Source organism: Thrips palmi, unplaced genomic scaffold, assembly GCF_012932325.1.
Source record: "Thrips palmi isolate BJ-2018 unplaced genomic scaffold, TpBJ-2018v1 HiC_scaffold_16, whole genome shotgun sequence".
In the NCBI taxonomy this organism is placed as follows: domain Eukaryota; kingdom Metazoa; phylum Arthropoda; class Insecta; order Thysanoptera; family Thripidae; genus Thrips; species Thrips palmi.
In genome coordinates, this window is record NW_023144625.1 from 12,210,086 (window position 1) to 12,224,316 (window position 14,231).

At 65.8% G+C, this 14,231-nt stretch overlaps 1 protein-coding gene across 1 annotated transcript in view; it reads left to right on the plus strand.

Annotated features, from left to right (window-relative positions):
• Positions 1-5,168: 5,168 nt before the first annotated feature.
• Positions 5,169-14,231, plus strand: part of LOC117643010 (zinc finger protein 423) — a 29,856-nt gene continuing 20,793 nt past the window's right edge. Inside the window, exon 1 of the mRNA XM_034381647.1 lies at positions 5,169-5,265. Coding sequence (XP_034237538.1) covers positions 5,169-5,265 — 97 coding nt within the window. The remainder of the gene's footprint in view (positions 5,266-14,231) is intronic.

Below are 14,231 nucleotides of genomic sequence, written 5' to 3' on the forward strand. Positions count from 1 at the left end.
CGCGGTGTGTAAACGTGCGGGGGAGGCCGGGCCAGGCACCGCGGCGCCGCCGCCAGGGCACCGCCAGGGCACCGCGTGATCCATCACTTAGCCTCGCCTCACCCAAGTAGCGCCAGTGGCGCCCGCCTCCCCCTACAAGCACCCCGCGAAGCAGGCGGGCCGCGCCGGGGCGAGCCGGTCAACCGCCGATTGGCCAGGGGGCCAGGCCCCACGCGCCCTGCGCCTCCAGGAGGCCCCTGCTACGCCTGCAGCCTCCGCCTGCCGCCCCGCCCTGCCGACGTGGCCGTCGTGGCTCGTCGTCGGGGATCTCGGCGTGCTCGGCGTGCTCTCGGAACGCCCCAAAGTTTGCGCACCTTCATTGTCTGCCGGAAATGAGGGGGTCACCGTCACCGCCTGCGCCGCCTGCCGCAAACGGCGTGGCGCCGCGCTGCGCTCCTACAAGCGGCCCTCCATCGGCCAGGGCGTGTCGCGGCGTCGCGGCCGTCCTCCGTCGACGCGCTCGTCTCGCATCGCCTTCCGGATTATTAATTAATTAGCGGTCCGCGAGGGCGTCGGCGTCGTTCGGAAAGTTGCGTAATTAGCTCGGACAATGGGGGCGTGGCGGTGGCCTCGGACTGGCACTGCCCCGATTGGGTGGCGGCGGCGCGGCACCGTAGGCAGGCGCGGCGCTGCACGAAATATCCCTGGCACACAAACGGGCAAACCACCCCTTCCTTTTATCTGGCGCAAAGTTCCCAACAACTCTCATTCCTAAAGGAGGAGAAAGAAAAGGCGGCAGGGCGACACGGCACCTACAATTCCTCCGGGCTGCTCAACACGCCCCGCCCCGCCACACCCGCGTGGCCGCGAGTCACGCGCCGAAACACCCAGCCAGCCAGCCCAGCCAGCGCGGCGGCATTATCCACGTGATCTATGCGCGCAGTTGGTGGCTGCGAAGCCGCGATCGTCCTTTGTTTTGGCGGGAACAAGTTTTGGCGCGTTATCCGGCGCGCGACTTGTTGTCTTTCTTCCGGCCGCCGTCTGCCCTGCCGCCCTGCCGACTGATTCCCGGAGTCGTTCTGTCTCTCTCGCACTCTCGGCGCGTCCCGTGTTGGTGCGAGAGAGACAGAACGACGAAAACGACTCTCGGAACCAGTCTGCTGCTGCCGCGGGACCGTCCTGCGAGGATTACAATACGATTCAAGTGTTTTTCGCGCGGCCCGCGGCTTGGCTTGGCTTGGCCCGGCCGCGCAAGTTCCGCTTCGCACTGCCTCGCCTCGCACCGCGGCGACGAAGTGGCGGCGGTGCCGCGGACCGCCAACGCCAAGGGTTGCGCCGTTGTCTTCATCTGAATGCGTCCATTCCTCGCGCGCGGCTTTTGTCGGCTCCCTGCTCGGCCCCCGCTCCCACGCGTGATAATGTGGCGGGGCGGGGCGGGGCGGGGCGGGGTGGGGCGACGCGGAGCAGCAGGTTGATGAATCAGCAAAGCCCCCGGCGCCTCGAGTTGGGAGGCCTTATCATGCCACTGCATCCACCCATTTTTCCGGCACAAAACTTTTGCCGCTCGGCGGGGCGGGGCGGGGCGGGGCGCGGGGCCTTTGGGGAGTACGGCGTAGCAAGGCGTGGCGGAGGTGGTGGCGACGCGAGGACGTGGCGGCAGCGGCAGCGGGGAGCGATGCGAGTGACGCCACCACGGGCTGCTGCCGGGGCTTTGCTTTACCGCCCGGAATATGAAATGCAGAAACAAAACCCAAGCACAGCGGCGCACTGGTACACTGGTGTGCCGAGGCCGCATTACGCGGCAGGAGCCGAAAGCAGCAACGGTGTCTGTCCACTGTAACTTCACTACAAATTACATGCGTATATCTGCGAAGGCTTTCTGGCGGTGTTCGCGGATTCGGGTGAAATTCGGAATACAGTGGGTTCCGCTACTTGCCGCCAAAACGCTTCACGCTGCGACCCGAGCCGAGGCCGGCCGGCTGGACGCTGGGCCTGCCTGGACGCCCCACATACGGCCGTAACGACGGCTGGAAAGCGGCGGCGGGGCGGACCCGTAGGCAAAACCACGGGGCAAAACAACAGCGGGCAGCGTGGCGCCGCGGCCAGTGACACCAGCAGTCTCATTCAGAGAGTCGTTTTGAGCTCCAGAGTCGCTAAACAGGGCTCGAACCGAACGTGTGACCCCACCAATGGATTGCTCTTAGAACAAGGAATCCATTGGTGGGGTCACACGTTCGGTTCGAGTCCCATTTAGCGACTTTAGAGCTCAAAACGCGTCTAGAGTTTAAGCCGCCTCCACCGGTATTCTGGCCCACTGTGCGCACCGCCGCGCCGGACAGCATTGAGGCGTGTGGCGCGCGGTGTCCGCGGCGTCACGCGCGCGCAGAGTCCTGCCGCGTCCTGCAGAGGCCCACGCAGGACACGTTTTGAAACGGCCGCCTCCTGGCCGCGGTCTCGGCGGCGTGGTCGCGCGGAATTGCTGCCGTTTTGGGACGCGAACGCCGCGAACGCTTCGCAATGCATTGCGAGGTGCGCGCAGCGCGACTGCACCGCCGCATCGCCGTCGCTCTGTCTCTCTCGCACCGCACGGCACGCACCGCGAGAGCGACAGAGACAGAGAGGACAACGAAGAGACACGTTTCTCTGCTGCGTGCGTGGAACCGCGTGGCACTGTCGCCATTTTCCAGGCCGGGTATTGTTCAGTGTAGGCAAAAATTTAGTGAAATAAAAATTATATGAGAAATTCGCGTAGAGTCCGAGAGTCGCTCGGCGAGGCGACGCGGCCAAGGGGCTGGTCGTGGTGCATCGCCCTCTGGACTCCAAACTCCGGCGACGCGGTCCGCGCTGGCGCACTGCGCCTCCAACAATCGGAACGCCTCTACACTGCGACCAAGAGTCGATTTCGTCGCTCTGTCTCTCTCGGCCCGGAACGGGACAGCCCATGAGTGCGAGAGAGACGGGGCGACGAAAACGCCTCGGAATGTGGCCAGGGCCGGCCAGGGCCGGCCAGGGCCCCTCGGGGCCGCGCGGACGCCGCCGACGGCACGGAGCACGCGCCTCGTTTTGCACGCCTTGCTGCGCGCGGTAAAGGAGGGCGTGCGCGGGGACGCCGGGGACACGGGCGTGCTGCGTGCGTGCGGGGCCACGGCGGGGCCCTATTGTTGTGAATAAAGCTGTCGGATGCATGTCCACTCGCTGGAACGCTGGAGCGGTGGCCGGCGCCGAGGCGTGGGCGTTGAGCGCGTTGCCTGTTGCACGGAACCTGCTGCAACAATCGCCTCGCCTCGCCCCGCCCCCTTTTGCCGTGCCGAGTCAATCCGGAGATCCGGAGGCCGAAAAATGTTTTGACAAAGCCCTGCTGCACTGCGTGTTGCGTGGAGTGCAGTAACCGTCTCGTGGTGGCATCCTGAGGGCCAGCCTGAGGGCCAGCCTGAGGGCGAGGGGGATGGGGTGCGCCGGGCTGGGCAGGGAAGGTCTCGCCGGCCCGCGGGGCACAGTCCGCTGGACTGCAGGGGGTTTGATTCGAAACGTAACGCAAGAACTGGGGCCGGGACGGCCGGGACCCCCTGGGAGTTGTGTGCGAGAGGGAGACGTCGACGCCAAGGCGCGCCGAGGAGGGACAGAGAGGGAAGGAATTTGATGAAGACTGGGAGTAGCGTAGTTGAGGCTGGGCCTGCCCGGCCTGCCACGCTGCAGGCTCATTCCGAACAGTGCTTGTGTCGCTCTGTCTCTCTCGCAGTCGCGGGCCGTTTCGCATCGGTGCGAGAGAGACAGGGCGACGAAACGCGGCGCGGAATCAGTCGGCTGGGCCGTTGGGCCGCTGGGCCCCGTGGAGTCTTGCTGGCCGTGGTGCGCTTCGTGCCACGCCGTGCCACGCCGTGCCACGCCGTGCGGCAAGCGGCAAGCGGCACGCCGTGCAGGCTGTGCCAGGCTGTGCAGGCGGGGACGGTGGTCTCTAGGGAGATCCCGCCTTCCCGTGGGTCCGGCCGACCAATGAGGGGCCCGCTTCGGAGAGGGAGCCCCCACCCGTCCCCCCACCACGCACCCCCCGCTCCGCCTCCCGCGGCGCCGCCCGCTCCAGGACGCGCTCTCTCTCGCACTCACACACTGACTCACACACACACAAATGAACATCACGCCAGGGTCCTATGCTCCTGAATCCCTAGGGGTCATCCTTTCCTCTCTCTTTCTCTCGCTGGCGCGGAGCTCTCTCGCTCTCACTCGCGCGCACACACACACCCTGATACCCGTCCTACGTAGTCCTACGTGCCTGCCTCCCTTGCTTCCCGTGGCCTCCCTTGGGTGTTGGCCAGGGGCGTAGCGGCGTGGCGGGGCGCGGAGGGGGCGTCCCGAGGGTACCCCCCAAGGGGCCCAAGGGGCGCAGTCCAGGCCGTACAGCCCGGCTCAGCTGGTGAAAGAGGGGCGGGCAGACAGGCAGACAGACAGGCCAACAGACGGACAGGCACAGAGTCCTCCCGAGTGAGAGAGACGTCAAGCAGACGACAGTCCTCGCTGTACCTCCCGGCCGCCCGCGGAGTGGAGCAGCAGCACGGCAGCGCGGCAGCGCGAGGACTCGAGGAGTGCGAGAGAGAGCGCGCAGGGCGACGGAGTAGACGGAGTGGGAGAGGGGAGGGTCTCGGCGGCCGCTGCCCCACCCCGCGCCCCGCCCCGCGCCCTCCGCCCGCCGCACCCTCCCGCGCCCCGCCCCGCCCCACCGCCCCGCTCCCTGCGCTGTGGTGCTCCGGTCGGTCCGCGCCTCGCCTCCGCGCGCCTCCGCGGCGGGGCGGCAGCGGCAGTGCCTTGTTGGCGCGGCGAGGGGCGGCTGTGCGCCAGTGGTGTGTGTGCCGTGTTGTCCTGCAGCCTGGGCTGGGACGCGTGCGGTGCGACAGCGTGACAGTGGTGTGACAGTGTGAACAGTGACAGTGCCCCATGTGCCGGCCTTGCCTCGGGCCTTGCCGTTGAGTGCCTCGCCGGCGCCCCCTTTGATGCGACTGTCTGTGCCGATGAGTGGCCGAAGTCTTGGCCCCAGCCCGTTGCCGGGCTCCCTGGCGGGCTCCCTGGCGGGGTCCCTGCCCTACTTGGTGCCCGGCTTTCCCGGCTTCCCCGGCTTCCCGCCCGGCCTCAGCGGTCTCGGCGGCCTCGGCGGCCTCGGCCCCGCCGTCGACCGGGACCGGGACGCCGCGTCCAGGATGCTGTTCAAGGGCAACAGCAGCCGGCTGGAGCTGCTCATCGAGAAGATCCAGGCCAACAAGGAGAACCACCACGTCAGCGAGCAGGACATCAAAGGTATGCGGGTGGTGGTGGTTGTTGTGGGGTGCGTGGGGCGGAGGTTCGACTCCGCGCGCCGCCCCGCCGTTTTTCCGCCGGAGTGGCCCCCAGGGTGCCGTTGGGGCTAAAAGTAGCGGGACGAGATGGGCGTTGCTTGGCATTGCTTGCCGCGGCTGGGCGGCGAAATGGGTGTCAAGGCGGCGGTGAAGTGCCAAACCTGGAGCCATCGAGCCATCGCCGACCTCCGATTGGCCTTCGGTCAAACCTCGCATTCATTTGTAAAGCAATTTTCATTCAACGAACCACAAACGGTCCATTGGCACGCCCGTTGAAGGCACTGCTGTCAACTTCGTCGTGGTTCTCTAAATTGGGCGCCCCACAGAAAGCGGGAATTTATCTGTTTTTCAATTGTTAATCTGTGTGAGCGTGAGCAGGCCGGAACCTCATTCCGGGTGCTGCCGGCTGCGCGGCGTGGCGAGCGTTAGCGTTATCGGAGTGATGGGTGTCAAACAATCAGCCTGTCTGCCGGGCAGGGCAAGGCAGGGCACGGCACGGCAGGGCGTGAGAAAGAGAGAGGTCCATCATTGATGACACTGACGAGAGGCCGTGCAGCAGGACGGCCTGCTCCGCCTCCTCCGACCTGGCCGCTGCCCTGGCCGCTGGCCTTCTCCGCACACGCACTGACCTCTGGGCCGCGGACTTCCAGGAACGCCGACCGCCCAAATTGGCGATGAAAGAAGCAGAAATTAGCGATTCAGAAAGGCGAAGTGCGCAGGGCGGTGGTTTACCATGTAAATGGGAGTGGGGACTGGGCCTGCCGTGGCGTGCCATGGCGTGCCGCGCCCTGCCCTGCCTTCCAGGGAACGCATGAACGGGACGGTCGCTAGAATGGACAGCCCGACGAGCGCGCCAGTCCCCGCCTGCGTCCCCGCCCCGCCACTTCCAATGCAAAAATTGGGAAGAACAATTGCAGGACGGAGGGTTGTTGTTTTTGTCCGAATCTGCACATGTGTGCGTTTGGTCACGGCTTCAGCGCGGGTTCGGCGTCCATCTGCTGAGGACCTGGAGAGACTGGTTCCGAGTATAGTGCTTCCATTGCTCTCTCTCTCGCACCGCTGTGCGAAATGAGCCCGCCGGCGCGGGTATTCGAACCCGCGGCACTTGCGATGTGCACGCCTTATCGGCCAGCTCCATGTCCGCCCAGTGTCCGAGGCGGCCGCCCCGCGCCGCACCACGCCGTCGAGGCGGCGCTGCGTTTCGTGTTGACTCTTCGGAAGTGGGTCGGCGTTGTCGCCGAGCTTGTCAGACGTACGCACGCCGGGGGGCACCGCCGCCACGCCGTGCCACGCCGGCATTGTCGTTTCCGGACGCATCCGCCATTCACTTGCACGCCCTGCGTCTGTGTGTGTGTATGTGTGTCGGTTTGTGTTCACTCGATGAATGGGGCTCGCAGTGGCGCGCCTGGCGACATCGCTATTTGCACGGCGTGGCGCAAGCCAGCGCAAGCGACTCAGCGCCCTGCCACCCTTCTCCGCGCCAGCACACACACACACACACACACACACACACACGCACACACGCGCAAGTGTGAACTGTGACACACATCACGTGTCGGGGCGGCGCGGGGCGGCGCGGGGCGCGTGAACGTGTGGGGTATCTTAATTTTGTTTGGAGAACATGTGGCCGGCGGGGCGCGCGGGAGTCGCGACGCGAGTCGGGGTGCGTCCGAAAGACTGCCAAGCTCAAGACCGTGCGGCGTCGCCGTGAAGTGACGCCCCTACACTGCATTCGGCAGTGATTCGACCCGAGGACTCGGAACCGAGACGCCCAGTGGAAAAGGCCGAGTGCACAAATCACAGAACGGAGCAACAATTACCGAGAAGGTGACTCGGACGGCGCGCGCGTCCACCGCGCCTGCAGCAGTAGCAGTGCAGTGGCAGCGCAGCGGCAGGGACCGCGCGGGGACATTCCGCGAAGTCCACGAAGGCGCGGGGCACTCGGTGGCACTCGGAGGCAAGAACCAAGAACGAGGCGGAGAAAAAAGGCGCACCGCGAGAAGGCGATGGAGGAGGAGGAGAAGAAGAGGACGACGACGAAGGAGGTCGTGTTATTGAATAATTAAAAGTCAGCGCTGCGCTGCGCGATCGCGCCTCATCAAAAATCGAGCACGGCGTTAAAAACACTGGACGTCATTAGACAGAGCGGCGTCGCGCCACGCCGCGGCCACGCCACCGCAAGCCAGGCAAGCCCCGCGGCGAGGCGCGGCGGTCGCCTCCCAGATGACACCGTTTTGTTTTTTTGCCTTTCCCGCCTCCAAGGAAAACCATGTCACTGCTGAATCAAATTGGGTTTACGTAAGGCTGGCCGCACGACCAAGGATCCTGACGCGATGCGACGCGTTTCCGAAAGTGTGGCGGTGTAGTGTCTCGGCCGGCCCATCAGGTGATGGAGTCACGGAGACGGAGTCATGTTTTTGCAAGAGGGACTCGGGGCCGGGGCCGGGGCCGGCCAGCCAGATGTGGCGGACAAAGCCATCCACGACGAGGGCGTGGAGCCCATGTGCACCTTGCACTGGGCATTCTTAGTATGTTAGTCTCCGGAAAGCGGGGCGGGGCGGGGCGGAGTGGCCGGAACGGGACCCTTTTAGTTCCAGCCGGGGTGCGTCGCCCTGGCCGTGGCATCGCACAATGGGGCTGGACCACATGTGCACAACAGGGTGGCGATCCCGTTAGCGCGTTCGGCGTGGACCCCGTCACTCCATGTCGCTCCGTCACTGTATGACTCCACGACGGCCACCTCGATGGCGTCGCTGCGGCGTCGCTGACATCGCGAGTAAATTTATGTGTTGTTTGGCGTCGACACGGCAGGGCGGTGTGCGGCGCGCGGCAGGTGAAGGGAGTGGAGCGGCAGACACCCTGCAGGCCCTGCAGCCATGCGGGTACTACAAGTCGCTTTTCAATTTGCTCTACAGGAACAGCAGCACCCGTTTGTGTGTGTGCGTGCGTGGTGGCCCTTCCTTATTGATAGGCTGTTGGTGTCCCGAATGTTGTCACCGCGTTGTCTCGTGTTCGTCACGTGGTTGTCACTTTGTCACCCCGCGCGTGTCGTCCCGTTCCCCGTGTGCGTCGTCCCGGTCGTCCCGCCAGTCCCACCCACAGGCCGCCCAGCAGACTGAGAGTCATTTTCGTCGACCTGTCTCTCTCGCACTGATGGGAGTGTCGCATAGGTGCGAGAGAGACAGGGCGAGGAAAACGACTCTGCAGGCACACCGTCGGAACACGACACCCAGAGCGCGCGCTCCGGGGCCTCGTCCGGGTAGGGCCCCTCCGGCCTCGGGCAGTGTCCAGGACTCGCCTTCAGAATCTCCTCAGCGGCTGTCAGGGCCCTCTGTCTCTCTGTCTCCACGGACAGGGAAGATGATGTGTTTTCTTTGCGGTGAGAATGTCCCGAGGATTAGCTGCGGGTCCGGGCCCTCGGGGGGCACCTCGGCATGGAGGGGCCCCCGCCGGCCCCGCCGTGTCGCCCCCGAAGGGGGCTCGCCCCCCCCCCTGCCCCCCACCATCACAATCAGCTCCGAAATCAAACATCAACACAGAAAGTCCGTCGCGGAGGAAAAAGAAGACCCCGTAATCACTGGCCGCTTCTCCGGCAACTTTGTCGATGTTTCGGAGACGCGCAAGTCGGCCGCTTCGTTATGGAGATGCAATGCAATCACGCCGGATTGTCAATTGTCGCATCGCGAGGCGAGGCGAGGCGCCGCGGCCCGCTCAGACATTCGTTTCGACCGAAAAGTCGTTTGTTGTTGGCGGGCTGTTCCTGGCCGCTCCGTACGGCGCGGCGGACAGACGGACAGACAGACGGACAGACAGACGGGCGGGCGGGGCGGAGGGGGTAGACACGCGGACGCGACACGCATCCAAAGAATCGCTTTGCAGGAGGAAATCAAATTAATTGTGCCGATCTGGAATTTCTATAAAAGTCGCCTCGCTGTGGCTGGCTGTCTGGCTGGCTGTCTGGCTGGCTGGTTCTCTTCCTATAGCGGCTCCCCGCGGCGGGGACCCGCGCGCCTCCTGGCCTCCGCTCCGCCCCGCCGCGTCCCGTACCGTCCCGTCCCGCGGGCCGCGGACCGCGGCCGCGACCGCTTAGCGCGGAGGGCTGGATGCTGGATGGCTGGAATGATGGAAGCCGTCAGGGAAAAACAGCGAAGCGCTGCACGCTGCACTGCGAGAACGGTCAACAATTGAGTTCCAGCTTCGGTCGCGTTGCGTGCTCGTTCCCGCTCGCGGTCAAGAAGCGCGCACGCGTGGCCGACACGCGCACGCCACTGTAAAGCAGCATGGACCAGCCAGCATGCCGAATATACCGATTTCGGGCAACCCACCGCGTGAGCAGCACGCGAGCATCTGTCCCGCGTCTCGCGAGTAGTGGTGTAAGTAGTGTGCGTGCTCTCGGATCTTATCTCCACGATGCGTGCCGTGTGTGCCTTGTGCTTGTCATGTCGTACCAGAGCGGGGCGGGGCGGGGCGGGGCGGGGCGGGGCGGGGCGGCGAACGCGTGTTAATGATGGACACGACAGACGGGTACGGGACGGGATGCTACTGGTCTAGGCACCGGACTGGCTGGTACCCGGTGTATACCCGGTAAAGCGGAGGCGAGGCACGCCCAGCCACGCCGCGCCACGCCACGCACGCCGCGCCACAACGGTCAAGAGTAGCCAATTACACTGCAGGCCATATCGAACGGGATCGTCTCCTCCATCCGCGTCGTCCTGCAGACCGATTCCGAGAGTCGCTCTGTCTCTCTCGCACCCATGCGGCACACCCCATGAGTGCGAGAGAGACAGGGCGACTCTCGGAATCAGTCCACTGCCGGCCGCGCCCTTCCGCCCCGTCCTGCCCGCAGGTGTTGTCTCTGTGCGTTTGGCGTTTGACGACGACGCGGTGGCGGCGTGGCGGTGGCGGTCGCGCTGGCGCAACGCGGCTAGGCTCGGCGCACTTTGTACCCGGCCGCCGAGGGTCAGCAGCGCGGCAGCTGTCTGCACCTGCAGGTGCACGGGGCTGGGCAGGCCGGGCAGGCCGGTGACTGACGTCGCAGGACGCGCGCGCGGACAGCTCAGTGACCGGCGCACCTGCAGCTGACGAATGGTGGAGGGCTGCCGCCGCTTTAGCCGCCGCCTTGCCACCGCGGCGTGGCGACACCTGGACTCCAGCGGGGCCCTGCCCGGCCCTGCCGCTCCAGGCTCCAGGCTCGCCATATAGTGCACACACAATGCAAGGACGCGGCGCGCGAGGCGAGGTAGGCGCCCCACCAGCCCCACCTGGACGGGGCCTGGACGGGGCCTTGAGCAGCCTGGAAGCCTGGACGGCAGCCTGGAATCGATGCGTGCTGCATTCGGCCCGGCCACGCCGCGGCCACGCCAGCCACCAGGAAGCAGGCCAAGTGCGCGCCGGGCTGCACTCTGCAGTGCGTCACTTTGGGCGAATCGGAAACCAGTCGTGTTTCCCGGAGGGTCGTGTCACCGCGTGTGGTGTCGTCACCCGTGCGCGTGCGCGCCTGGTGCGTCCGAGCGCGCACCTTGCCGCCGCCTTCAGCTGCAGGCATTCGAGCTGGGGGATACACTGGGGACACCGGGGGACAGCGCGGCTTAGCTGGAGGTGCTGGGTGGCCTCGGTTCGCCCATTGGGTGGACCTGAGTAGACCGCACCCCTTGCTTGGCTTTCAGCGCGTCCACCCTTCCAGGAACGCGCGCGCACGCTGGCTCGCTGGCATGTCGGCGACGCGGCCGACGTCGTGCGAATGGACGGGACGAACTGGCGGTCCGCTCGGGTTTAGGCCGCGGTGCGGTGTCGCGGTGCCGCGGTGCCAGCGGTCAGCCAGCGGCAGTGCGGTGCGCTAACAATCCCGATGCGTCGCTATCTCGGAGGCGGAATCTGGTCGTCCAGGCCGTCCAGGCAGGCAGCGCGGGCATTTCTTGCCTCCGCCCGCTCCGCCCCTTGTCACTCATTTCCTCGTCAATCGGAGGCAGAGCGCGGCAGAGCCTCGCCGGTTTCCTCCAGTGCAGTGGCAGGTGTCGCCAAACCGCCCCACAACCTCGAGTTCTACAGTGTCGAAGACCGTGCCAAAAACAAAATTGCAACTTTCAAAACGGTTTGGAGGACAAGTCTTCAAAGGTACTGTCATTCATTGTTTATAGGAGATTTCAAGTTTCTCAACAATGCCGTGTTTAAATTTAGTTCAGTCTTATAGTCTTGACTTGCAGACCGTCAGTCGTCGCTTCCCGCCTCCAGCCTCCAGAAGGCGTCGTGCGTCGTGAGGCGGCGGCACGGCGGACAAGGCGGCAACACACTCCCGCACTCACGCATGCAGCAGCGATAGACGGTTTCCAAAACAGTTTGCATTCCGGGAGGCTGTCCTCTCCTCTCCCCTCCGCGGTCCGCGGCGCGCCGAGCTGCTTTCTTTGACTGCCGCGCTGGAGCCGGCTGGAGGCTCCAGGGCCTTGCCGCTCTGCTGCGGCTTTGCCGGAGCGTCGCCGCGCCGCTGATGGATGCATCCCCGGCAGCCCGATGAAGGGCGCTATTTGTCGTGGCTAGCCTCGCGCAGGGCAGCGCGGGGCCGCGGGCAGCCTGCTCGCCCTGCAGCGCGGCTAGCGCGGCGCAACGCGGAGCGCTGCGAGTGAGTGGTCTCGTCAGGAGGACTGTCCGCCAGGCTCGCCGCCGTCAGGCTGCGAGAGTCTCTCTCGCACTCGTACGGGACGCCGCGTGAGCGCGAGAGAGACGGAGCGACGAAGGCGACTCTCGGAATCGGCCTGCAGGTCGTCAGCCTGGCCGTCAGGCGCGCGCCAAACGGGAAGAATGCGTGGCCGGGGCCTCGACCGCCTCGGCCAGGGCGGGGCTGCGGGGCGGCAGCACCGCGATGACGACGGGGTCCACGGCGTCCGCGGCCACGCGCAAAAAAAACCAACAACACTACAAAATGCAGCCCGCGACGACGAAATAAGCGGTGCGCGCCCCGAGCAGGCCGAGCAGGCCGAGTCCGAGCACGGGCCGATGCGTATCGCGGCGCAAATGAATAGAGGCGGCGATAGCATCAAGCAGTGCGTCTCCGTCGCACACAATGGACGGCGGCCTGCATTCCGGCAGGCGGACTAGCAGTGGACCAGCGGCAGCCGCGGCCACCCCGGGCTGCGAGCACTGCAAGCACTGCGAGCACCGCGACGTGTCGCAAGGCCTGGGCCGCAGTCACCGCGCCACCCCATCGCCGCCGCCACGCCCACCAGCCTCTCGCGCTTCCTGGAGCGCTGGAGCTTCGCTGTTTCCGATCCGAGAAGCCTCTCCAGCAGCGCCAGCCTCCAGCGGCAGGGCCTTCCTGGAAGCCCCGGGCCGGCCGGCCCACCGCCTCCACATGCGGCGGCCACTCGGTGCGCTCGGTGCCGGGCCACTATAAGTGGGACACATATGATAAGGCCCGGAAGGGGTTTGTTCCGCAAACACATGCTGTGCAAACAGGCCGCCCGCAGACTCATTCCGGACAGTCGCTCTGTCTCGCTCGCACCCGTTGTGGGGGCGGCCCGTACGGGGCGAGAGAGAGACAGAGCGGCATCCCCGGGCAGGTCAATGCGAGATGCACTTTGTCTTGGGCGTGTTGGCGAAGCACGCGAAGCGACGCGAAGCACCCCCGGCCGGTTGGCTGGCTGTGCCTGCTGCTTCTCTTGCTGCAGGGCCTTGCAGAGCATGCTGCGGCCGCGCTCCACTTTTTCAGCAGACGCGTCGCGCCGTTTCACCGAGTGAGATTGATTTCGCTGCTGATAATCGTCGGGCCATCCGCACACCAACACGGCGAGTTTTTTCTCCCTTGAGGGCCGATAGGGCGGGGCGGGGCCGTGGGGCGGCGGCCGCCGCGGCGTGCGACGAATACTCGAAACGCTCGCCTCCATTTCAACGCGGCGGCGGCTTCTCTTTCCTTATACACTCTTTTCCTCTCTATCGGTATCGTTCTATCTCGCTCTCTATCTCTATCCCATCTACCTTATTGTGGTCGCCGATCTATCCGTCGCGTCGCGACGGCGATGGCGGCCAACTTGACCATGAAGTGCACGTCTAGACTCTGGTATGTGACGACATAGGAAGCGCCGCGGCAGTGCGCACACAGGCACACGCACACATACGCACGCACACACGGAGTTGCGCTGCCGCAAAACGCCAATAAATCGGAACGGCCTGCAGGCCAGTTCCCAGTTTAGGCATCATCAGCTCAATGGTTCGCACGTCCACCTGATTACCGGGACGGACGCCGCCAGGCGGCAGGCAGGCCTGGCAGGCAGGGCGGGCAGGCAGGGCTGGCAGCCTGGAGGCACGTCGCGGTGGTGCGTCGCGACGCGGCCGCGGCGCACGTTTGGCACGTACGACGGCGGCCTGCCTGCCCGCCTGGCCACGCTTGGCCATGATCACGGATCGAATAAGATCGGAAGATGGAATCGGGGCGGGGCGGGGCAGGGCGGCATAACGCGCTTCGCGGCGTCGCGGCGTCGCGGCGCAAACGACCCGCCGTCGCGTCGCCGTCCGCGTGGACGTGTCCCCTTTTTGCAGCGGACTCTACAGTGGACGCGCCGAGGCCGAGGCGCCGAGCCTGGCCAGGCCCGCAACGCGCCGCGGAGACTCGAATGCGCGAGCACAGCCGAGGGGCCTAACTGCCGTCGACGCGAGCGGGTTCAAATCCTGCGCAGCCGAGGTGTTTTTTGGGGGGTGGATAATTGATTGTTAATTATTCTGGCGGTGGTCGGGACGGCGTTGTCCCGGCCGCGCGGCCGCCCCGCCGAGGCCGCGGGGCTCGTGGGGGAGCAGGGCGTCGCGGCGTAGCGCCGCGTGGCGCAGTATATCTCGCTAATCAAGAAGCATGCCGTGGAGGCCGCGGGGCCGCGACGCGGGGCCTAATTGTCCACCGCAAGGGGAAAGGGGGGGATTTACGGTGTGGACGCGGGAAAGAGT